The sequence below is a fragment of the Schistocerca cancellata genome, chromosome 4 (genome assembly GCF_023864275.1).
Source record: "Schistocerca cancellata isolate TAMUIC-IGC-003103 chromosome 4, iqSchCanc2.1, whole genome shotgun sequence".
Taxonomy (NCBI): domain Eukaryota; kingdom Metazoa; phylum Arthropoda; class Insecta; order Orthoptera; family Acrididae; genus Schistocerca; species Schistocerca cancellata.
Genome location: NC_064629.1, coordinates 828,980,395 through 829,007,353, shown reverse-complemented (window position 1 = coordinate 829,007,353; position 26,959 = coordinate 828,980,395). Strand labels below are relative to the sequence as shown.

The following is a 26,959-nucleotide window of genomic DNA, read 5'->3' as shown; positions in this document are numbered from 1 at the left end:
CAATAGTACACACGTTCACATACACAAAGACGCAGACACCAAAATGCACACACCCTAGTCATTGGAGTGTGTGTCTGGGTGTTGTGTGGGTGTGTGTGTGTGCGTGTGAATGTGTATACTATTGGTGTGAAAAGAGCTAGTGTACAAAAGCTAGTGTGAATGCTGTTTTATGTTGCGCATTACTGTGCTCCATGTATTGATTCGCTATAGGTGAGTGGCTGACTATCTTACATTACATATTGCTCCATCACGGAATTTCCATTGTTGTTATATAAGTGAAACAGTTAGAGACTGACATAATTGAACTATACTTCAAAGTATCAACAAAAGTTCAGCATCATTCTATTAGACACGGACATTAGGTAAAATTGATGACACCTGCTTGAGTAAGTATATTTGCTGCAGCAGGCCACACACCATAACCCAATGGATGATAGGGAATGGCAAGATCATTAACCAGCAGCTTGGAATTACCAGAGATGCACTGGATTCAATTGCCACTATGATTTGGGCTACATCTAAATACATACTCCCCAGCCACTACATGGTGCCTGGCGGAGAATACCTTGTACCACTGCTGGTAATTACCTTTCCTGTTCCACTTGCAAATGGAATGAGGGAAAACTATTGTCTATAAGCCTCTGTATGAGCCTTAATTTCTCTTAACTTATATTTATGGCCCTTAAACTACAGGGTTATTACAAATGATTGAAGCGATTTCACAGCTCTACAATAACTTTATTGTTTGAGATATTTTCACAATGCTTTGCACACACATACAAAAACTCAAAAAGTTTTTTTAGGCATTCACAAATGTTCGATATGTGCCCCTTTAGTGATTCGGCAGACATCAAGCCGATAATCAAGTTGCTCCCACACTCGGCGCAGCATGTCCCCATCAATGAGTTCGAAAGCATCGTTGATGCGAGCTCGCAGTTCTGGCACGTTTCTTGGTAGAGGAGGTTTAAACACTGACTCTTTCACATAACCCCACAGAAAGAAATCGCATGGGGTTAAGTCGGGAGAGCGTGGAGGCCATGACATGAATTGCTGATCATGATCTCCACCACGACCGATCCATCGGTTTTCCAATCTCCTGTTTAAGAAATGCTGAACATCATGATGAAAGTGCGGTGGAGCACCATCCTGTGGTACGTTTAGCTCCCTGCTTGCTTTATTTGTCGACTTCCGCGGGCTACGCGTGAAACTTGCCCGCACGCGTTCAACCGTTTCTTCGCTCACTGCAGGCCGACCCGTTGATTTCCCCTTACAGAGGCATCCAGAAACTTTAAACTGCGCATACCATCACTGAATGGAGTTAGCAGTTGGTGGATCTTTGTTGAACTTCGTCCTGAAGTGTCGTTGCACTGTTATGACTGACTGATGTGAGTGCATTTCAAGCACGACATACGCTTTCTCGGCTCCTGTCGCCATTTTGTCTCACTGCACTCTCGAGCGCTCTGGCGGCAGAAACCTGAAGTGCAGCTTCAGCCGAACAAAACTTTATGAGTTTTTCTACGTATCTGTAATGTGTCCTGACCATATGTCAATGAATGGAGCTACAGTGAATTTATGAAATCGCTTCAATCATTTGTAATAGCCCTGTATATGTACATTGGTGGCAGTAAAACTGTACTGCGGTCTGTCACAGATAACAGTTCTCTAAACTTTCTCAATACAGTTCCTCCAAAAGAACATAATCTTCCCTCCAGTGACTGCCATTTGAGTTCATATAGCATTTCCATAACACTTTCATGTTGATCAAACCTACTGGTAACAAATCTAGCAGTATGCTTCTGAATTGCTTTGATGACTTCCTTTAATCCAACCTGATGGGGATTCCAAACACTCAAGCAGTATTCGACACTGTGTTGCAAAAGTGTTCTGTATGCAGTCTTATAGATGAGCTGCACTTTCTTAGAATTCCCCTAACAAACCAAAGTTGACCATTCAACCAACATTATCTGCTCATTCCATTTAATGGTGCTTTGCAGTGTTACACCGAAATATTTAATCTACATGATTGTGTCAGGTACCACAACACTGAGACCATTTAGTGGTCAATGGAAGGCAGGATTCAGTTATGATTGTGGACGGGGCCATAATCAGTTACTATTGGTTGCGTTTTACAGTTACACACATTTATTTTTAAAACAGTAATCCCAGACTCAACAATGAATAAAAAAAATACCACACATTATTAATGAAGGAATAAACAACTGTGTAAATAAGTGTTTTCAGTGTGTTACAGTTTAGCAAATCACCATAAAATACAGATACAAATAATGTTTAAAAAAAGCCACTGTGATCATGGCTGAAGGCTTTCATGCCAAGAATGGCAATAAATTATGAATTTTTAAGAACTCGCTGCAATTTACAACTTACAGGTATTGAAATATTAAAGGTAAGTGGCCACAAACACAGCAGAAGGTATCAGACAACAGGAATGGCAGTGAATAAGGTTTTCAAAGCAAATGACCATAATCATGGCTGAAGGCCTTACATGCCAGGAATGGCAATTATATAAAAAAAAATTTAGGAACCTGCTGCCAAACAGCAAATACAAGCAAAGGTTAATTAAAAGAAACAAGCAACTGACCACCAGATGGGTGAAATAAGATGATGTTAAACCTTGAAACACATCCCTCACACTGCTAGATTTATTCCAGAAGGTGACCAGAACTATTAACTAGACATACATAACCATTAATGTAGGCATTACAAGGTATGGTAATAAATAATACAATAATAAAACACAAGGACCAGTCACAGACGGTGCTCCAGGAATTGACCTCTGAGAAGGTACGGCAACAAACTCTTTTGCAAGCTATGAGATAGGCAGCCAAGAGTTGCATTCACTTCACAAGATGGTAAAGAAGAATGAATAAAAATAATGTCTATGGCTGTGCTACTGTTCCCTTGCATGCTAGTTGGAAAAAACACTGTCTGCATTAGATCATATGAATTTATGAGATCTGCCAACATCCCTTTTCTTGGACCATCATATATTAAATTTATGTTGAAGTCACCACATATAACTAATTTCTGGTACTTCCTACAAAGTAAATCAAGACCCCTCTCTAGCTTGAACAGAAATGCTCTGAAGTTAGAGTTAGGAGACCTATAAACAACAACAATTAGATGTTCAGTTTTACTAAATTTAACTGCCCCTGCACAACATTCAAATATCTGTTCAGTGCAGTGCCTTGATACGTCTATGGACTCAAATGGAATACTGTTTTTTTACGTACAGTGCCACCCCCTCATCCCACATGGAACTCCTTGAAAAACAGCCAGCTAATCTGATAAACCTCTGAACTGTCAAATTATTTAAATGGAGCTCTGATATACCAATAATTTCAGAGTCAACATCTATAGGCAGTTCACCAACTTTATCTCTAATACCTCTTATATTTTGATGAAATATGCTAATTCCTTCTCTACTTGGAAACATTACATCCTCTGAAGGTGAGCTCTTAGTTAGAGGGACTTCCTTTAAGCAAGTATATCTATCAGCTGACTTTGATCTAAAAAAGGTGCAGCTCTGACACCAGCTACTACAGCAATTTTTCCATGAGTGTTCCCATCACTACCACCTACTACACTGTCACCTATAAGCTTTGCCAGCCTCCCCTTTGCATACCTATTAAGGTGCAGGCCATGCCTTGTTAAACCCAATCTACTGATAGACCCAACTGGCACCACCGAGATGTGACCCATGCCCTCTACCATCAGTGCCCTCCCCAGCCCCATGTTAACGCGCCTAATAGCCACATTAATGTGAGGCTGATCATGATGCTGAAACAGTTGCATGAAATGCACATTAGTGCCACCAGTCTAAGTAGCTGTCTTTACCAGGTCACCACCTACATCATATTCCCCATCCATGTCAAGACTGTTCCCTGCTTCACCCACTATCACTACCTGATCCTCCTTCATAAAATTCCTACATAACTCCCCTATGCTGTCAGTCACTTGAGCCAATCCTGCACTAGGCTTCACAATGCTAGTGACCATGTGGTTAGCACACCACTCTCCTGGCCGTATGTCAGTTTACAGAACCGGAGCCACTACTTCTCAATCAAGTAGCTCCTCAGTTGATCTTGCAAGAGCTGAGTGCACTCCGCTTGCCAACAGTGCTTGGCAGACTGGATGGTCATCCATCCAAGTGCTAGCCCAGCCTGACAGCGCTTAACTTCGGTGATCTGATGGGAACCAGTGTTACCACTGTGGCAAGGCTGTTGGCATTATTTATTATCAGGGTGATTAAAGTTTTGGAGCTAAAAAATCTATACAACCAGCTGGAACAATGGCTAACTGGTTTGTGTCTACAGAGTACTCATCTATCTCTCTCAGTAACTACTGGTCAAAAATGGACATTTGACATCAACCCTAAATTACATATGTCAAGCAATGGAAAAGCTGGGATGGAATAATGGACAATATGAATTAGGATAGATTGTCACTCATTACATAGAGGAAATGAAATAATCATATGGTACTGCCAGCCGGGAGGCCCCATCCAGGGAAGTTCAGCCACTGAGTGCGAGTCTTATTTCAGTCGACGCCACATTGGGTGACTTGCATCCCGGTGATGAGGGTGAAATGTTGATGAGGACAACACAACACCCAGTCCATGAGCAGAAAAATTTTCAACCCATCCAGGAATCGAACCTGGGCCCACTGCATGGGAGGCAAGCATATAGCCACTCAACTAAGCAGGTGGACTACATAGAGGAGACATTGAATAGCAGATGATCACATTTAAAAATATAGCAAGCTATCAGGCACAGTCCTTCTTCAGATTTAGAAGGATGTGCACAGCTCACACATTCATGGCTACTGTTGTCTCTGGGTGCAGAGGCCCAGTTCACACCATGTTTTCAAATACCTTATAATTAGTTAGTTTCATGTTCCGGGCATCATTTTAATAATAATTTGTAATGCTATGGAACATCTCATTTTACATTCATCATGAGTTAATTTGTATATATGGCTCCATGCTGAACAATTTTTTAAAAATATACAAGTGTTAGTTACGAATTCCTACCCACTGCATTTAACTTGTTAAAATATCAGAAATTCTTCTAAAGAATGGAAGGAGTTGTGAAGTACAAACTTTTTTAGTTTCTTTTTATGTGTCTGTTAGACATTTTATACAAAAATTTTAATTGCAACATTGTGCTCCCCTTTTTGCGATAAAGACAACCTTAAGTGCGAAGCAATGTTTGTTATTTTTCCTTCTGGCTCTGTAATTATGGACATCATTGTTCCTTTTGAACTGCAGTGAATTATTTGCAAAAACTTCATGAGGGAATAAATATACTGTGAATCAGTTGCCAGATTGCCCAACTCCTGGAACAGATTTCTACATGATGATAGTGAGTGAGCACCATACATTAGTCTTACAACACGTTTTTCAGAAGTGAAGACTTATTTTCTTGAAGATGAGCTACCCAAGAATATTATTGCCTATCACATTATTGAATTAAAATATGCAAAATACATCAACATAATGATTTGTCTCTCCCCAAGATTTGCAATGATTCTGACTGCAAAACTGGCTGAACTACTAAGTTGTTTTAGGAGTTCCAAATGTGCTTTTTCCAGTTTATATTCTCATTAACATGGACACCTAATAATTTTGAAGTTTCCACTCTATTTATTATTGTCTCACCACATGTTACACTTATTATTGTTGTAGTAACCTCCAATGTGCAGAACTGCATTTGTTGTGCCTTTTTAAAATTGAAGGTGAGACCATTCCCAAAAAAACAGTCAATGACACTTTTAAGAACACTTTTTATCATTTCTTCTGTTTCTGTGTTTATGCTTGGACTGATTACAATACTAGTATCATCTGCAAAAACAACTCATTCTGTTTGTTGTACATTACACACAAGATAATTTACATATTTGAGGACCAATAGTGGATCTATGATTTAGCCTGATTTCTCCCCAGTCAGAATAATGTCCTTGGACTACATTGGTTGAGTTACTAAGATATTATCAATTGGTTGGCTATACAATCAATCCAATAAAACTTCAATGTATCTAGGAGAATTCTGTGATTCCCACAGTCAAATGCCTCAGATGGGCAGCAGAAAATGCTGACCTGCACTATTTTATTATTTAACACTTTCAGAATTTGGTGAATAACATGTAAATGGCACTCTCAGTAGAGCAACTCCTCTGAAATCCAAACTGTGATTTGCTGAGATATTACTGTTGCTCAGGTGAGATACTTTAGAATACTTCACCTCCACAATAATTTTGGAAAATGATATCAGCAGTGAAACAGGTTGGTAGTTATTGGTATATCTTCTATCAGCTTTCCTAATGTGGTATTTGATAGTGGCCTATTTCAGTCTCTCTGGAAAAATGCCTTGTGTTAGTGATGCATTACATATTTCACTTATTACATGGAAACAAACCTTTAGTGCTCTATTCAAAGTACCATCAAAACCAAATGAGCTTTTATTTTTGAAAGAATATACTAGTACAATTTTCTTAATTTCAGGAGGAGATGTTGGTGATACATTCATATCACTGAATTTTATGAGAGTTGCTCTTTCAACATACTGTTGTGATTTTTCTCTTGATCTGTTTGTCCATATACTTTCTACTATATTTGTTCTGTGATTGGTTGTCCTGTCTCTCATTTCACTACATTCCATACACTCTTAAGTCTGTTATCAGAATTTCTCATTTCTAACATTAGGTACATGTTCCTTCACTTTCTTTAACAACTTTTCTTAGTAATTTTGAGTAGTTTTTATACTGTGCAACTACTGTAGGATTTCTGCTTGTTCTGTCCAACAGATACATTTTCCTTTTCCTTTCATAAGATACTTTAATCCCTCTAGTGATCTTGATTTCTTACATGGCTGTTTAATGTCCTTTCTGATTATCTTATGCCAAAAGCTATTTTCAAACAATGATATCAATTTAATATGGTAGAGATTAAATTTTATGTCAGCATTTGGTTCATAATAAATTTCATCCCAGGTCACCTCTTGTACAGTATTCTTAAAAACATTTGTCCTGGAGTCATTAATTATTCTAACTGATTTCCACTGAGAACTGTCCATACTGTAGGACACTATCTTATTTATCATATCTAACTGTGTATTAAGATCAGAGAGAGCATTAGTTACTGGGTAAACTGTTATTTTCTTGCTTTAAGCTTAGGTAAAGGAAATGGTATCAGTTAGGTCCCTATTGGCTTTATCCACCCATGTTGAAAAGTTAATTATTGAGATTATATTGTAGGATCCAAGGTTTCCATATCACATTTCTTATCAGAATTATTTTCTAAATCTCCATTGAAGTCAACACAGACTGGTCATGGTTCAGTAGGCCCTCCATAAAACTCACATTAGGGTGAGTCATTGCTACTCCTATTTCATCCAGGTCACCCTCAATGCTGTTCCCCACTCCACCTGCTACAACAGCCTGATACTCTTTGTCAAATTCTTTACACAAATTCCTTGTGTCCTCTATCAACTGGGTAAAGCTATTACTTGGTTCCACAATGCATGTGACCTGCTAGCCTGTTCCCAAACATAAATAATTTTTGAAAAAGAACAATTGAAAAAAGACTAATGAGACACTTCAAAATAAAATTTACTATGTTCCATGAAATCGCCAATGGTCTTGCTGCAGTGCTAACACTAGTTCCTGTCAGATCACTGAAATTAAGCACTGTCAGGCTGAGCTAGCACTTGGATGGGTGACCATCCGGTCTGCCAAGCGCTGTTGGCAAGGGGGGTTCACTCAGCCCTTGTGAGGCAAACTGAGTAACTACTTGATTGAGAAGTAGCAGCTCCAGTCACAAAAACTGACATACAGCTGGCAGAGTGGTGTGCTGACCACATGCCCCTCCATATCCGCATCCAGTGATGCCTGTGGGCTGAGGATGACACGGTGGCCAGTTGGTGCCATTGGGCATTCATGGCCTGTTCAGATGGAGTTAAGATTAGTTTAGTTTAGTTATGTTTCATAAAATCATTGTCCATAAAACAAGGCAAAATACAGCAAATCAACATAGTATAAACAACTTCTACTGTACCTCAGCTATTAAATCATTAGGCCTAGTAAGGAGTGAACAAAATTGGCAAATAAGAAAAGAATTCTCCATCCAACATGAAAATTAATCTAAAGTTGCAACTCTGTTTAAGAAACGCTATTTAGACTACAAAACTAAGAAAACCAGAGAGTTTACAGCCCTTCTAAACCACAAGATATAACTGATTTAAATCCAAGATCTTTTTAAACTGAGAGGTGATAATGAAGGATCAGTTAACGGAAAATAAAATAACATGAAGATGAAGTAATCCACAAGTAATGAAACTCAGTAATAAATGAAACGGATTCACCAAATTAAGTCATGAAGCATGTAAAAGGAATGGAATGTACATGTAGGATGTGAATCAGAGGAATTAGATGGAAATTTAATGGCACTAGGTGGGAAATACATTTGTGACTAAAGCTGAAGATATTTCCCAAAATAAGCTAGAAAGTGATACTAATTTATCCATGTGAGAAGTGGATGAAGCCCTGCTTCTTGCTTCTAATGTTGAATGTTTGGAAACTGAAGCGGAGAGAGAGAAAAAACTACCAGAACCACAGGATCAATCTGAAGAGATGCAATCAAATTCTTAAATTATTGTGGGGCAGTCTGTTATTACTTAAGTGCCAGCAATGACAGGTAGTGAACTTTCAGCAATAAACTCTCTTCCAATGGCAGAATTAGAAGATGAAAATCCATGTCATGAGATGGAAAAGATGATAGTGATTATGACATAAATTGTGAGGATCTTTCCTAACCTAATCCAACTACAATAACAGTAATGACTTATCTGGACAAGAAACAGGTAAAGTATGTCTCTTGCCTCTAATATTAAATATTTGCAAACTGGAGAAGGGATAAATTTCCCAGGATAAGAAGAAGATACTGAAAATTTTGCTGAGACAACATTTACTCAGTTGTTTAACATGGGAGGCATCTGTGACAACATTCTATGATTCAAAAAGTGCAGGAAAGGAGACATAGAAAATCAATGGAACAGGGTCAAAAATTTTCTGTGAGTGGAGAGGTAGAAGATGCAAAGTAAACCTAGTGAGACCATACAGTTCCAGTCACACAATGTTACTGAGAGTAGTTGACAGAACACAGGCACCAGTGCAGCTTACTCAAATTTTAGCATGGCTATGATGTAGGTAACACACAGAGTGGAGATCATAACTGAAAGAGGCTGCAAATGGTGATAAACCTGAGGTAGACCAAATTCCCTGTGGTGCACCACTTATCAAAAAAATCACAAGATCAAGTGCAAATTTCTTGGCCAGTATATGGAACATGGTGGTGCAAGTTATGCAATTGTAGTATTACTTGGGAGAAAAATGCCAGGACCAGTGACACTTTTTTTTACCACTGACAATGGTTACATGTCTATTGACATGCTCTCATGACAATAAACACATGACCACTGGGCAATGGCCTTGGTGGCTGAAACCACTCACAGTAATCAAAATTTAAAATAAAAGTGCAACTAGTGCAGGCATTTTATTTCCAAGATTCAGATCCTTCATGATGGTATTTCTGACCTGCACTACAGCAGACTTTGGGTTCCCTGAATCCTCCTCAATTGTCTCAACTAGTGAGTTACATGTCCAATAGATTTGCAGTGATTATATTACTGATATTAGTATTCTATCAAATACTCAACGCATGGAAACATGTTGTATTTAAAATTTTCAGTAACAATGCATGCAGATCACCAATACTGTGTGTTCTAGAGGCTTAGGATTACCTTTGTGTTTGTGCTGTAAAGCTGCTTCATAGATGATATTCAGAAATGAATATTGTAGTCCTTTGTTGTGTTGATATGCTCATGTGCAACCGTAAGTGTTAACCCAACAGCTATCACTTTTGATTGAATATGTAGTTTAGATTGTAATTTTGTTTCAGATAGACACAGTATCCTATTTTAATTATTATGTACTGCTTTTATGTGCTTTTTTTCTGATATAATATATGGGAAGATATCAAAATTTGATGGTTTAGTTACTCATGCTTTCTTCCGTATATCATCAGAGATAGTGATTTATTTTAATTTGTTGCAGTTTTAAATTCATTTTACTTAGATTGCTTGCCTCCCTATAAATTTAAAGATGCACTACATATTTGTTTATTTTAATTTAGTGTTGTTTTGTTTTGCAAAGAACAATTGTAAACACTAATTGCTAAGTGCTAATTCTGCTGGATTAGAGGTGATTTCACCTTACAGTGATACGGCAGTGTCATCATTCCAGTATCTAAACCAGGCAAAAAAATCAAGTTTCAACTGATAGATATAAACAAATCAACCTCAAAAATATCCTACACAAATTGCTGGAGATGATGCCAACCTGTAAATTGTACTGGGTCCCTGAGGTCTCTTGGAAGATATGTGTAGTGCATGAAAATTACTTTCAGGTTATTCCAAAAAATGGAGTGTGATAGTGTTGTGACCAAGTCAAGTGAACCACATGAAAACAAAATGTCTTTGTAAATGGGACGGAACAAGGGATATTACACCACTATTTAAGAAAACAAATTTGAGAGTGGTCTCAATAATTTGTCAGCAATAAGTTGTTCTCCTGAGGCACTATCAGATTCCCTTAATGTAAAGTAAAGAAAACACAGTGGAAAACCAAGACCTTGTGTACTGTGCAGGGTAGCCAAAAATAGGTTATCTTGAAACAGCAAGTACAAGTAAAATTGAACTCTACCCAGAGAGCCAAGAGCAAAGTATAGTCACTGAATTTAGGAGTAAAAGCAGTCATAAATTAACTTGTATAATAAAGCTAGTTATGAAATTTAGTGCAGTCACATCAGTAAGTCCAGAAAAGATTTCTTTGTTAAGTAATGGTGGGATCGAATGATTTTACAATGAACGAGAAAAAAGATCTCTTAATCTCACAGAAGAGTATTTGAGCTGAGAGGAAAAAATGTTATCCTTTTTTTAGTACCACATCAACAGAACTTGGCAGAGTGGTCATGTGTCAATGAAGAAACTAAAAGTGCTAATACAGAGATGTGGAAGATCTGCAGTCATTTTGAAAATGCAACAATTGTTGTCGATAGCAATTTGGGGAAAAGATCCCACATTAAACATGGTTTTCACCTAAATTGACTAGGGAAAAATGTTATAATAATGAAGGTTTTATAAATGGTAAAATAAGACTCCAAATGCGCACAGTGATGCTACAGTCATACCACTCATAGACAGAAAGTGTATGTTTCCTGGATAATCAAATGTAATTTCTGCTGCCAGTGATGTTACATCACTCCAAGCTAACTGTAAGATGCTGATAAAGGAAGGAAATATCCCAAATGACACCAGTACACAGAAAAGAATCAGAAGAACAAGATCAGATAGTGTGCCTGATACAATGTATGATGGACTACCATTTGTGAAGATTGCTCAGCCTCCAGAAACATTTCAAAGAAACACCAGAAATTCACAGGGGAGTGCAGTAGTAGTGGCTGATCAAGCACCCAAAATATCTGTAACAGCAACAGCATCATCACTGAAAACAAAGATGGAAAAACAGCAGCAGCAAATTACTTGCCGCAGTCAAGAGAATGACCCATGAGATACAGGAAGCTTGTGCTTCTGAAGGAGTTTTGGAACCTCACCAGCACACTGGACAGAATGGGACATTGAATACCATAAATATGACTGAAAAATATCCTCATATTAATAAAAACTAACTGTGGTGCAAGTGAATTTATGTAGCATTAGGAATAAGTTGTTGGAATTGGAGCATTTCTGCAGTAGATTTTATATGTGTATCAGAGCATAGGCTTAGGAGTAATGAGGCAGATCCCTTTATTCCTCAGGGATATGTTGCTGCAGATTTAATGTGCTAGAAGTGAAAAAAATGGTGGGGCAGGCATATTTGTTAAAGAGGATACAATATTTACAAAAATTGATATTAGCTCATACTGTTCTGAAACAGATGAGGAATTCTGCTGTGTAAATCTTGTGGATTATAACCTAACCATTATAAGTCTCTACAGATCACTAAGTGGTGACATGGGTATTTTCTTTCAGAATTTTGAATTAATAATGTAAAAGTTGTTAAAATCTAAAAGAAAAATTGGTGTCTGTGGGGACTTCAATATAGAAATGGGAAACAAGAGAGAGCAAGTCATTACATCATTTTTCAGTCTCTTCAGAATGTAGCAACAGAAATTCCACACATAGTGGAGCATGTATAGATAACATAATTGTTAACTTTGAAGCGATTTGAACACTATCAGTATGTTGGTGGGGGATTTGCAGACCATGATCTAGCTGTCCCTAGGCTTAACCAAAACAAAACTGAAAGACTTCCCTCTAATGCAGGTGCCAATGCTATGGAAAAGATGACATGAGTTAGGCAGCAGAAGGGAGAGATAGTAAACCAATTCATTCAGAAACTTAGAAATATTAAGTGGGACTGTATATACCAGTATCAAACAGGTATAAATAAAACTGAAACTGCTTTTGCGAGCCTCATTAAAATTTATTTAGATTTGTGGTATATGTGTCCTCCTCTTTTAAAAATTAGTCATAAAAGCAAACCTATAAAGAGGAAAATTAAGTGGTACATGGATAAACTTAACATCATCAGGCAAAATATGTTACCTTCGTACCACATATGTAAAGCTTCTAAATATTGAACTGAGCAGAAAGATGAATTGTATGAAGCTTATCTGAAATGTAACAGAACCTACAGAACTAAGCTTAAAATGGCAAAAAGAACAACATAGAAAAGGTAAATTGTAGGTGCTCATAAATGCAAAGCTGCATGGAATGTTGTTGCACAAAAGCATTGTACATATCATGAACATAGCATAGCTCTTGTCGTGGATAAAGTTAATCTTTTTTTTATTGATTCTGTAACCAATATTAGGAACAACATTAAAATGCAACTGATCTACTTAACCTTCCGTTGGGCGCAGCTGTTCAAATTGGTACGCCTCGAAGTTTACTGTAAATTATTTGCTAACGAGTGGCAGCACTGATGCCTACTCGCTAGTAGCTAGCCTTTTCCAAACACTTGTTATTACTGTGTGCTTCAGTGTCGATACGACTGCTCTATTGTCGATATATGTGCTGATTGATCAGTTTGATACACTGCGCCCGTTCGTGTTGCATTTCAACAATTCATTTCTTTGGTTATCAACATAATTTAGTAAGTAGTACAATGTTAATATACAATGTGTAATGCACTTATTTTCTTTTTGGACCGTTTAATCGTCAGTTAAGAATGTTTGAGTATCAGGTATCAAATTGATACACTGCACCTGACTGCGTTATTTTATAGGAATTTTATCATTTTAAGTGTGAGACACTTGATCATGGCAGGCTACAGTAAGACATACAACCTCATTGACCCAAATCATGTTGCAGAAATACAAAAAATGTTGTTCGAAGAGGATAATGATGAAGTTCAAGAGGATTTTGAAGATGAAGTAGACACAAATTGTGATGACGCAGTTGAAGTTCGGCAGGAAGATTCAGAAACAGAGGAAAACGACAGTGAAAACAACAAGGAAGTACTTGAAGAAAGCCAGCATTATTATACTGGAAGGGACAAAGAGACAAAATGGAATAAAGTTCCGCCATCGCAGAGAGTACATTTCAGGGCCCACAAGATTATTCGAAAGTTACCTGGTCCCATACGTGCGGCAAAAGCATTGAGAACACCTTTGGAATGTTGGAATTGCCTCATAGATGATGACATTTTGTCGATTATAGTTGTGTATACCAATCAGTATATTGAGAGCATCAAGCCTTCTTTTCAGCGAGAGAGAGACGTAAAACCTATAGATATTATAGAATTAAAAGCTTTCATTGGTCTTCTGTTTTTGGCTGGTGTTAACAAAAGTAACAGACAAAGCTTAGAAGATCTGTGGGGAAGTGATGTGGATGGAATTGAAAAATTTCATCTCGTTATGAACATAAAACGTTTCAAATTCATCCTGCGATGCCTTAGATTTGACAGTCGTGTGACTCACGATGAAAGGAGAAAATTAGACAAGATAACAGCGATTCAGGAAATATTTTCTCTGTTTGTACAGAATTGCCAAAAATCCTACACCCTCGGAGAAAACGTTACAGTATATGAGAAATTTGAAGGATTCTGTGAAAGGTGCAGTTTTCGCCAATACATACCTAGCAAACCAAACAAATATGGAATTAAGATATATGCTCTTGTGGATTCCCAAGTATTTTATCTCTATAATCTGGAAATATACGCTGGGCTGCAGCCAGAAGGATTGTACCATGTTAGCAATAAACCTTCAGATGTTGTTCTCTGACTATGTGAACCAATTTATCAGTCAGGTTGGAATGTGACAGCAGACAATTGGTTTACTAGTATTGGTTTGATAGAAGAGATAAGAAGAAAAAATCTTTCTTTTGTTGGGACGATGAAGAAAAACAATCGTGAGATTCCTCTGGAGTTCGCTACCAGTAAAGGCAGGGCTGTCCATAGTTCACTTTTTGGCTTCAAGAAAGGCTGTACTCTAGTTTCCTACATTCCTAAAAAGGGGAAGTGTGTTATCTTGGCATCAAGTTTGCATGAAGATAATTCAGTAGATGCTGACACTGGAGATAAACAGAAACCATCCATTGTAACATTTTACAATAGCACCAAAGGTGGAGTCGACACTACAGATAAGTTGACCGTTTCATACAATGTAGCAAGAAATGTGTGCCGTTGGCCCATGGTCATATTTTTTGCAATGATCAATATGAGTGGAATCAATTCACAAGTAATTTACTATGGCAACAATGAGAATTTTATCCAAAGAAAAGGATTCCTGAAGCAACTCTCACATGTGTTAGTTCTACCCCACTTGGTTCATAGATGCTTGGACACCTCAGGAATTCACAAAGATCTTCAACTGCAGCTACAACAATATAGGCCAACGTGTGAAGAAGAAGCAGAAGACACAAGCAGAAACAAAGAACAAGGGACTGGGATCAAGAGGAAAAGGTGTAATACCTGCACAGAAAAAAAGGACTGACAAAATATTGTTGCAAAATGTGTCAGAAGCCTATCTCTTTGATACTCATTGAACCTTTTTGCTCTGAATGCGGAAAAATTCTGCATTTGTTACCACAGTCAAAAAGTGACGATGAAACAAATGAATGAGTTGTAATATCATTGTTGTTCTGCTCCAGTGTCATAATAGCCTTTCTGTAAAGATAATTGTCATTTGTAATGTGTTTTATTAGTGAACTATAATAAAGAAGCAAATGAAAGTGACGTTTCTATCATTTGTTACTAAAGCCCAACATTGACGATAAGAAATCTGATGATGAATATTTCTACTGCAGTTGTGCTCGTATGTCATCTTTGTCTTTCTTTAAATATATTTGGTACTGATAATATGTTTTGCGAACAGAATTTAATAAATGATCACGTGAATAAATGGTGAGATCAATTTGATACACCACGCCCAATCTTGCTGCGACAAACACCGCACCTGACAGAAGGTTAAGCAACAACAACATGGGAACTATAGATTTAAGGGTAGGACAATCACACTCACTGAGATTATAGATGTAGTGGCCAAATTCTCAAACTCCAAGAGCATGAACTACTCTTGGGTGTTGAATTATATAACTAGGAAAACAGTACATGTGATTAGTGAACCATTGGCCTTTCTTTTTAGTGGGTATCTATAGAGTTTGGTCTGTTTCTTATAATACTAAAAATATTGACAGTTATTCCATCTTACAAAAAAGGAGCAAACATGATCTCAAAAATTACCAAATAGTTTCATTAGTTCCTATTTTCTCCAAAATATTTGAATTTCTTTTTATCACCAACTAAACAACTGTTTTGAGTCACATAATCTACTTTCTAGTAGTCAATTTGGCTTCCACAAGGAAAGAAATACTACCATTGCTGTTATCTCAATTATGCATGAAGTGATAACAGCTTTTCAGAATAAAAATAAAGTTTCACTTCTTTTGTGTGATTTAAGAAAGGCATTTGACTGTATTTCTCATGACATCTTATTTGTTAAACATAAATTCTATGGTGTACAAGACCCTGCATTAGCAGTAATTGTATCATACATAAACAATAGGAAACAGTTTGTCTCTGATAGAAATAGGCACTCACAGCTGCAAGATGTTAAAACAGGGGTTTCACAAGGGTTTGTCATTGAGCCCTTCTTTTTTATAACTGCAGTTGATAATTTACCCCACTGTGTCCCCAACTCTGTTATTAGCCAATGACATAACTCTGCTAGCTCAGCATGACAATGCATTAGTTCTGCAAGATACAATGCAAGATGGCATGGAATCAGCACTAAATTGGTTCTCATCAAATGCACTGCTTTGCAACCCTGAAAAAAAAACCAACATATTATACTAGGATTGTCAAAAGAGGTAGAACTAAAAGCAGTTAAAATTCTAGAAAAATTCATACCAACATATTATACTAGGATTGTCAAAAGAGGTGGAACTAAAAGCAGTTAAAATTCTAGAAAAATTCATACAGACTCAGAAATGTCAAATAAACTGGCACAGGCATGTGTATTCAAATACAGAGATGTCAAAACAGGCATAATAAAGTGCTGTGGTCAGCAATGCCTACATAAGCCAACAAGTGTCTGACAAAGTTGTTAGATTGGTTACTGCTGCTACAATGACAGATTATGAAGATTTAAGTGAGTTTGAATGTGGTGTTATAGTTGGTGCATGAGCGACGGACACAGCATCTCTGAGGTAGTGATGAAGTGGGGATTTTCCCATACGACGATTTCATGAGTGTGCCATGAATATCAGCAATCCGGTAAAACATCAAATCTCAGACATGGCTGTGACTGGAAAAAGATCCTGCAAGAATGGGACCAACGATGACTGAAGAGAATCATTCAACATGACAGAAGTGCAACCCTTCTGCAAATTGCTGCAGATTTCAGTGCTGTGCCAGCAACAAGTGTCAGCGTGTGAACCATTCAACGAAACACAATCAATATGGGCTTTCAGAGCTGAAGGCCCTCCCGTGTACCCTTGACGACTGCACAACACAAAGCTTTATGCCTCAGCAGGGCCTGTCAACACCAACATTGGACTGCTGATGTCTTGAAACATATTGCTTGGTCAGATGTGTTTCATTTCAAATTGTATCAAATGGATGGACATATAAGAGTATGGAGACGACCTGATGAATCCATGGATCCTGCATGTCAGCAGGGTACTGTTCAAGCTGGTGGAGGCTCTGTAACAGTATGGAGTGTGTGCAGTTGGAGTGATATGGGACCCCTGATACATCTAGATATGACTCTGAAAGGCAAAATGTACATCAGCATCCTGTCTGATCACCTGCATCCATTCATGTCCGTTCATATCTACTCATGTCCAACAAGCTTGGACAATTCCAGCAGGACAATGCAACACCACACACATCCAGAATTGCTACGGAGTAGCTCCAGGAATATTCTCCTGAGTTTAAACACTTCCTCTAGCCATCACATTCCCCAGTCATGAACAATATCGAGCATATCTGGGATGCCCTGCAACATGCTGTTCAGAAGAGATCTCCACCCCCTCATACTCTTACAGATATATGGACAGCCCTGCAGGATTCATGGTATGAATTCTCTCCAGCACTACTTCAGACATTATTCGAGTCCATGCCACATTGTGATATTTAATAAATTTCCATTTTCTGCTCAGTCAGCTCACATAACTAGCTTCAGATGCAAGTTATTACATTGGTTACTTATTAATCCTTTTTTAAGGTATAACTGAACTTATGAATATAAAATCAATTGACATTAATTTTTAAAGTTTTCATTATGTGATTTTCTTGATTGTATTTATTTATTATTTTATTGTTTATCCTATCATTTGTAGGTTCTACTTGGAATATGTACTGCTCTTTTAGTTTTAAGGTACTATTGAAGGGAAATGTTAGCTGCTATCAATGTAAAATGCCTATTCCACCTCAGGTGGTCAATGGTAAATAAATAATCTGTGGCTTCTAGGAAGGGTAGTGCAAAACTGATCATCTGGTGCAGTTGGAAACATCAATCTAGCATGCTTTTACCAAGTACCAACAAATTACAGCTGTCCTTTTTTGCTCACATAAAGCATACAATACTGCCTGGTACTGCCGTACTGTACACCGACCTCACTCCACTGTTTTATTGAATTGTAATCGCAACTTTCTGTCACCATAATTGTTTTAGTTTAGAGTCAGTGCTTTGCTAAATTCTTCACAGTCCCAGGAAATGGCATCCCTCAGAGCTTATAGCCACAATCAGACTGAAGATTCCGTGGGTGTGATAGTCACTCCTGCTCTTTATGTTGATGAGTTCCACATTTGGTACAACTCTGTCTGTGGCCTTAGCCAAGCATCAACTTCAAGGTGTCACACAATTAATGTCTTCTTTGACATTCTACCATGTCTTTTAGGAGTCCCACATTAAAACATGGATCATGAATTTTTGTTACCGTACCATGGTCCATCTAGAGCCAGACATCTACTTTATGAATCAACATCTTGACATCATTGCAGTCCCATTCATCGTAGGAATCTCCACCTTTTGCCTCTATGTACCCATGAGGTGACATTAACTACATGTTCTTCCTAATGCGCTAATCAGACCTATTCCAAAGACTTAAAATCTGTCACCCCTAGGGTTTTCTGATGTACCTTCCTCTCAGTCTTCTAGGAATACCAAGGCACTGAAATCATTTATACAGATGGTTCTAAAATAGCAGAAAAATGGGATACGCTCTCACACTTTATGAAGGTCAGGAACAATACTATTTACCAGGTGACTGTAGTGTCTTCACAGAGAAACTGGTAGCTATTGCTAGAGCCCTTTATTTCATTAAAATGAAAACTCACAATCAATCTTTGGTATGCAGTGACACAATGAGCAATCTGAGGCTACTGAGCAATTCTGTCCTCACCTCCTCAAACTGTCCACCATCCGTGACTCTCCTTATGATGGCAGCCATACTCCTTGGTGGTTTTCTTCTGGATCCCAAGTCATATAGGATTCCTGGGGAATGAGGTAACTTGTTGCTTAACCAGGAAAGCAACCATATGGCCAACATTGGTAATGTGGATATCAGTCACTGATTTGCGAGCACAGATAAGACTTGAAATCCACCACAACCAGAGCAAGGAGTGGTGGGATACTACTACCTCCATCAAACTGCATGCCATCATGTAGATCAATACAGTGTGGCATTCCTCTTTCCATTTGTCCTATAAAGACTCTTCTGTCTTATCTTGGCTTCATATTTGTCATCTCCATCTGAATTATGGTTTTCTCCTGTGTGACTATCCTACCTCCTTCTCCCAAATATGACTACAATGCTTCACTGATAGTGGCTCACATCACTGTAGAGTGTCCATCTCTACATCACACCAATGAACATAGGGGCTTAGGGACTAGTTATATGCAATTTGTTTTGTGCATGTCTTGTCTGGGCTGAGGTTCAAAGTGGAATACCATTTATCATTTACCTTGTGCTAGAATGTTATCTGTCCCTCATCATCTACATTTTTAAAGAAACAGCTAAGGTACCAACTGAACAAAGTAAAGGTATTTGTCCAAGAATGAAAAGATAGAGTGGATTGTAGCTATTACTGTGATAACCAAAGAGAAATAGTTTCAAATAGGTGCTTAAATTCACTCTAAGATAATTTATCATTACACTGTTTCCCAACGTAAGTCTGCTGACAGCCACAAATATACTTTAAAAGCGACTTTATTTCATGATCACTGTCAGCAGTAAACTTCTCTGGTGATGGTTGAAGCACACAACCTCCATTACTGCTACTTTCAAGTAATTTTGCACTGCAGACTGCGTAATGTTCTGTAACAGCGCATTCAGCTCCCTCTTCATGCTCTTCAGGTGATTTTCATCTTGCAGTGAGTCTTGCTATGGAAATTGAAAAAAACCATTTCATTTCAAGCATTGATATTCAAACTTCCCATACATATAATAAAAAATAAATTTCCTACTTACTAGCAATGCATCAAGTACTGGAATCTGTGAAAGTATGAAGGATATTATCTTATGTCATCCTCTGGAGCATATTTGGTGCTGCTTTCATCACCACTGAAATCAGAAACAAGTAATTGTTACAAACTGGCTGAATATCATGAAGAATGTCAACATCATTTGAGAAAGAGTTACAAGTATGCAAAATAAGTTTTTCTAGCTCCATTACATCCACGACATGAAGCACAAACACTGAAGATGTCGATGGCACTGGTGTACAATGGAGTGTGACAGTGAACACTGAACACTAAACACGACGGCACACACGAGACATTGATGGCGATGATCTCCGGCACACGAATGTCCACTTAGCGTGTGCGAGTCCGGGGACATGCCAAGAGGGGAAGAAGGGTGAGGTGGGGGAGAGGGGAGAACAAGGATGCCAATGGCTGAGGAGATGGGGGGAGGAGGAGAGAGACAGGGGAGGGGAAGCTCGGGGGAGGAGTGGGGAGAAATGGAGGAGGGAGGGAAGAGGGAGAGAAGGGAGGGAGTGTGTCCAAAGGAGCAAACACAGGAAGAGGGAGGGAGGATCAAAGTTGGTAGGAGGGGTAGATGGAGGGGACGAGGGCATCATCAGGGAGAGGGAGCTAGCAGAAGCCACCTTGGGAGAGGGTAAGGAGGGTGGAGAGATGGAGACCGAGTGGGATGTGGGAATACAGGCACAGCAGTGGGCGGGGGCGGGAGAGGATGGACGAGACAAGCAGGTGAGGAGCATCGAGTTTGCAGAAGGTGTACAGGATCCGTATCCTTTCAAGGAAAATGAGGAGGTGGGGGAACGGAATGAGATCGTACAGGATCCACGTGGGAGAGGGGAGACGGATGCGATATGCGAGGCAGAGGGCATGGCGTTCAAGGATTTGAAGGGATTTATAAAAGGTAGGGGGGGAGGGGGGGGGCGGAGATCCAGGCCAGATGGGTGTAACAAAGGATAGGGCAGATGAGGGATTTATAGGTGTGGAGGATGGTGGAGGGGTCCAGACCCCACGTACGGCCGGAAAGGAGCTTTAGGAGATGGAGTCGGGAGCGTGCCTTGGCTTGGATTGTCCGGAGATGGGGGGTCCAGGAGAGTCGATGGTCGAGGGTGACACCAAGGTACTTAAGGGTGGGGGTGAGGGCGATAGGTCGGCCATAGATGGTGAGATAGAAATCAAGGAGGCGGAAGGAAGGGGTGGTTTTGCCTACAATGATCGCCTGGGTTTTGGAGGGATTGACCTTGAGCAACCACTGGTTGCACCAAGCGGTGAACCGGTCAAGATGGGATTGGAGAAGGCGTTGGGAGCACTGCAGGGTGGGGGCAAGGGCAAGGAAGGCAGTGTCATCGGTAAACTGGAGAAGGTGGACGGGGGGTGACGGCGGCAGCATGTCCGCCGCATATAAAAGGTACAGAAGGGAGGAGAGGACGGAGCCTAGGGGCACACCAGCGGAGGGAAAAAAGGTGTAGGAATCAGTGTTATGGATGGTGACATAGGAATGACGGTGGGAGACAAAGGAGCTGATCAGACGGACGTAGTTAATGGGAAGGGTGAAGGTTTGGAGCTTGAAGAGGAGACCGGAATGCCACACGCGGTCATAAGCACGTTCGAGGTCCAGGGAGAGGAAGATTGCGGAGCGACAGGAATTAAGCTGTTCAGAAAGGAGATGAGTGAGGTGAAGGAGAAGGTCGTTGGAAGAGAAGGACGGCCAAAAGCCACACTGGGTAACGGGAAGGTGGCGGTGCTGGTGGAGATGCTGGTGGATGCGGCGGGTGAGGATAGATTCCAGGACCTTGCTGAAGACCGAGGTAAGGCTGATGGGATGGTAGGAGGAGACAGCGGACAGCGGTTTACCAGGTTTAAGGGACATCAGGATATGGGAGGTTTTCCACAGGTCGGGGTAGTAACCGGTGGACAGGACTACATTGTAGAACCTGGCCAGGGTGGAGAGGAAAGAGACAGGAGCTTCACGAAGGTGACGGTAGGTGAAACGATCATGACCAGGAGCAGTGTTGCATTTCATGTGGAGTGTAGCAATGAGATCCTGTGTAGTGATAGGGGCATTGAGTTCCGTGTGTGCAATGTTGTCCAAGTTCTGGAAACCAGGTGTGAGGGGAGGGACAGATGTGTCAGTTCGATCACGGACATCCGGAAAGAGGGAATAATCGAACTGGGGATCATCGGGGATGGAAAAGATATCGGAGAGGTAAGAGGCAAAGTGATTGGCATTACTAAGGGTGTCAGGGAAGGGGTGATCATCATGGAGAAGAGGATAGTAGGGGGAGGGTTTAGTTCCGGTAAGGCGACGGAAGGCTGACCAGAACTTGTACGAGTTTATAGGTAGGGTAGCATTTAAACAGGTGCATGTCTGTTGCCAGTCCTGGCATCTCTTAGCCATGAGCAAATTTCGAATGTGTCGCTGGAGTTGCCGGTGGCGTCGGAGTGTGTCCGGGCCACGCGTGTGGAGGAAGGCACGGTAGAGACGGCGGGATTCATGGAGGATGCCTTTGGTATGCATCCAAATATTTAAAATACAGGACAGTAGTATCAGCAGTGTGGTACATATATTGTTATTTAGCTTTACATTGTAAGAAGTTAACACTTGAAACTCAATAAACATTAAATTACTTACATAGATATAACATTGTGAGTTTATGTTATGGTTTTGTGTGTTTAACCTGCTTTAAAGGACTTTTTGAAGGCTTTCACATGCCCAATGAGTGCTATGTTTGTTTCCACATTGTAGTTCAAAATCCCCTCCAACAGATGGAGCTGAAATCTAAAAGTAAATATTTTTCACTCATCCTGTAAAATCTTGCAGAGCAACATAAGCTATGATTTACATACAGTCACATATAATATACATTATCTTTAAATATTTTCAACATGCAAATTGTCACACAGAAAAGTATATAAACATGCCATCCATTTTTAGTTATGTATATAAATTTTTACATTTCATCATAGGTGATCCTCACACAGTACTCTGTGTTTCAGTTTAATGACACAGAATCTACTGACTTTGTTCATTTGTATTTATGTTCAAAACATCACACTCTTAAAATACTATGTATTTTTTAACACCACCGAAGAAACCATATCTTGTGTATTTAAAGAAGTATCATGAATCTTGGCAAAAGATTCAAAAAAATTCAAATCTGGAGGGATTTTGGGGAACGGAGGGGCGAGAGTAGAGTAAAAATTAAATTAGCTGTGAATTACATTGCTTAGACTATATTTGTGTCATGCAGTAGTGGACTCACAATCACACATATCTGTAATAGTATAAACTTAACTTCTGCTTATTACTTAAAGTAAATTTCCATACTAGTACTCAACTGTCTTGCCTAAATGTGAGCAAAAATTTCATGTTTAATTCAGTGACTGTTTTGTTTTTCAGCTCCACAAGGCTGTTTGCAGTATTACACAGAGCTATCTGGAACCATCCAAAGTTTTAATTATTACCATGGGCAGGGACACTACCAAAGCAATCTGGATTATTCTATTTGTATTCTTCGCTCACCAAATACATGCCGTGTTGAGTACAGACAAGCAGAGGATTCAATATTTTGGATAAATTCTGCAGACAGTAAGTTCCTTCCTCCTTTTGAAAACCCTGTGTTTACTTTTTCCACTTATCCACTCTCTCTTCTGCATTTAACAGTGGAATTCCCTTTGCACTCTCAGTCTTGCAATCCTTGCTTTTAATTTCACCAGCACCTATTTTAACTTTTCTATGAGTGTAGAATGGACTGAATGGCATTCTGGATCTATCCTGAACATTCCACTGTTCCCTTGCTGAAAACCACATGTGTACAATATTGTTGCAGGCTATGGATCCGAACACCATGATGACTGAAACCATTTTGTGTTCCATTGCCTGATATGAGCATAAACAAAAAGGTCACTGATATTAATGAAGTTTATTTTTGTTGGTAAACAGTGCATAATAATGTAAGTCAAGTATCAAATAGATTTGCGTATTTATTTTTCTTATACAGCTTATTAAAGTAATATCGAGTGCAATGGATATACTGCCACCACAAAGGAAAATGTCAGGAAAGTGTACAATAAAGAAAGTGTATGAAATAATTGACATTAAAGAAATGTCACAAGAAATTCTTAATACACTTTTAACTGAATATAACTATGAGAAAGTTTTGTGCAAATGGGGGCTGCATTTGTAGAATTCTGATCAAAAGCAAAAGCAAAAACTAGTTTCTCAGCAATGTTTGGATCATTTTAAATAGAATCAAACTAATTTTGTGTGTTGGTTTCTTACAGTGGTTTAGACAGAGATCCACTACTTCACACTATTGCATGAAATATTGATCAAAGTAGTAGGTGGAAGTCAGCAGCCCTGAAAAAAAGGGATGAAGTTTATTTCATTTGGCAGCAAGAGAGACATTATAGACAGTGTTTTCTAAGATTCTTATTTGCTAATTACACAACAAAGGGCCAAATGATAACTGGTGAATACTACATAAGTCTTCTGGGCCAACTAATTGATAAACAAATAAATACATGAGCAGAGGCATACATTGAAAAAACAAAACAATAATAATCTTGTATTAGAACAATGCATCTTCCTATAAATTTTCACAGACTGCTGGAAAATCCATCTTATTTCCCAAATATAGGACTGTTTCCAAGCTATATATATTAACAACTAGAAAATGTTTTGAGAGCAATGAAAAGGCAGCCATAAATGGATATTTTGCAGACCTAACAGAATTATACTTCAGGGATTGAATCTACTTACTGGAAAAAGTGGAACAAAGTGTACTAACCAAAAGGTAAGTGCATTTTTCGTATGGAAAACACTGTCTTTGACTGAAAGGCTCAAAAATTCACCTTGCTCTCACACATTGTGGTAGTGACCACTTTCCCAGTCATCACTATACATATTGTTGCTGTGGTCTTCAGTCCTGAGACTGGTTTGATGCAGCTCTCCATGCTACCCTATCCTGCGCAAGCTTCTTCATCTCCCAGTACCTACTGCAACCTACATCCTTCTGAATCTGCTTGGTGTATTCATCTCTTGGTCTCCCTCTACGATTTTTACCCTCCACGCTGCCCTCCAATACTAAATTGGTGATCCCTTGATGCCTCAGAACATGTCCTACCAACTGATCCCTTCTTCTAGTCAAGTTGTGCCACAAACTTCTCTTCTCCCCAATCCTATTCAACACCTCCTCATTAGTTATGTGATCTACCCATCTAATCTTCAGCATTCTTCTGTAGCACTACATTTCGAAAGCTTCTATTCTCTTCTTGTCTAAACTACTTATTGTCCATGTTTCACTTCCATACATGGCTACACTCCATACAAATACTTTCAGAAACGACTTGCTGACGCTTAAAAATATACTCGATGTTAACAAATTTCTCTTCTTCAGAAACGCTTTCCTTCCCATTGCCAGTCTACATTACATTCATTAATTTCGCAAGCTTTATACAGCTGATTGTTCAAAAATTTTATTATCTTGTGGGTACGCATGTTCCCATTGTATGTTTGCATTTTCAGCTGTTTTGAATATATAGTTTATTTTTTACAGTCAAAAAGATTATATGTGTTTTCAAGTGCTCGGAAAATTTTTATGTGAGAAACAGGGGATCAAAGAATTTGCATTAGATTTTACTTGAAATATAGAATAAAGTACAGCACCACATTCAAAATGTTGCCTATAGTTTTGGCAAATCTACTGTGATTAAGACAAGAGTTTATGAGTAGTATACATGCTTCAAAGAGGGCTGAGAAGACATTGAAGGTGACAATCATCCTGGATGCCCTAGCACATCAATTACTCACAAGAGCATCAAAGCACTAAAGAAAATGGTTTTGAAAAATCACTGAATCATCATCAGAGAGATTGCTGATGATGTTAGTATAACCTTTGACTCATGCCAACCAGTTTTTTTGGGTGGTTTGGGCATGAAGTGAGTAGCAGCAAAGTTTGTTCAAAAATTGTTGAGTTTCAACCAAAAATGGTGTTGTATAGACATTGCTCAGGAATTGCTTAATGAAGTCAACAATGATCCAGAACTCATAATGAAGATTATAACAATTCACAAAATGTGGGTATATGTCTATGATGTTGAAACAATGGTCCCGTCATCCCAAGAGACCGAAAATAAATTTGAAAAGTTTGATTATACGTGAAGGCTCTTCTCACTGCTTTCTCTGATTACAGTGGGATAGTGCATCAAAAGTTCTACATCTACGTCTACATTTATACTCTGCAAGCCACCCAATGGTGTGTCATGGAGGGCACTTTACATGCCACTGTCATTACCTCCCTTTCCTGTTCCAGTCGCGTATGGTTCGCGGGAAGAACGACTGCCGGAAAGCTTCCGTGTGTGCTCGAATCTTTCTAATTTTACATTCGTGATCTCCTCGGGAGGTATGGGGAAGCAGTATATTCAATACCTCATCCAGAAACGCACCCTCTCGAAACCTGGACAGCAAGCTACACCGTGATGCAGGGCGCCTTGCTTGCAGAGTCTGCCACTTGAGTTTGCTAAACATCTCCGTAACGCTATCACGCTTACCAAATAAATGAAATGCGCCATTCTTCTTTGGATCTTCTGTATCTCCTCTGTCAACCCGACCTGGAATGGATCCCACACTGATGAGCAATACTCAAGTATAGGTCGATCGAGTGTTTTGTAAGCCACCTCCTTTGTTGATGGACTACATTTTCTAAGGACTCTCCCAATGAATCTCAACCTGGCACCCGCCTTACCAATAATTAATTTTATATGATCATTCTACTTCAAATCATTCCACATGCATAATCCCAGATATTTTACAGAAGTAACTGCTATCAGTGTTTCTTCTGCTATCATATAATCATACAATAAAGGATCCTTCTTTCTATGTATTCGCAATACATTACA

The 26,959-nt window shown here is 39.1% G+C and overlaps 1 protein-coding gene and 1 pseudogene across 1 annotated transcript in view; one reads left to right on the top strand and one right to left on the bottom strand.

The window, feature by feature from the left end:
- The window catches only part of LOC126183691 (uncharacterized), a 639,493-nt gene that overhangs the window by 572,793 nt on the left and 39,741 nt on the right, over positions 1-26,959 (top strand). The window contains exon 7 of the mRNA XM_049925871.1: positions 23,460-23,648. Coding sequence (XP_049781828.1) covers positions 23,460-23,648 — 189 coding nt within the window. The remainder of the gene's footprint in view (positions 1-23,459; positions 23,649-26,959) is intronic.
- Positions 4,129-4,246, bottom strand: LOC126186059 (5S ribosomal RNA; annotated as a pseudogene).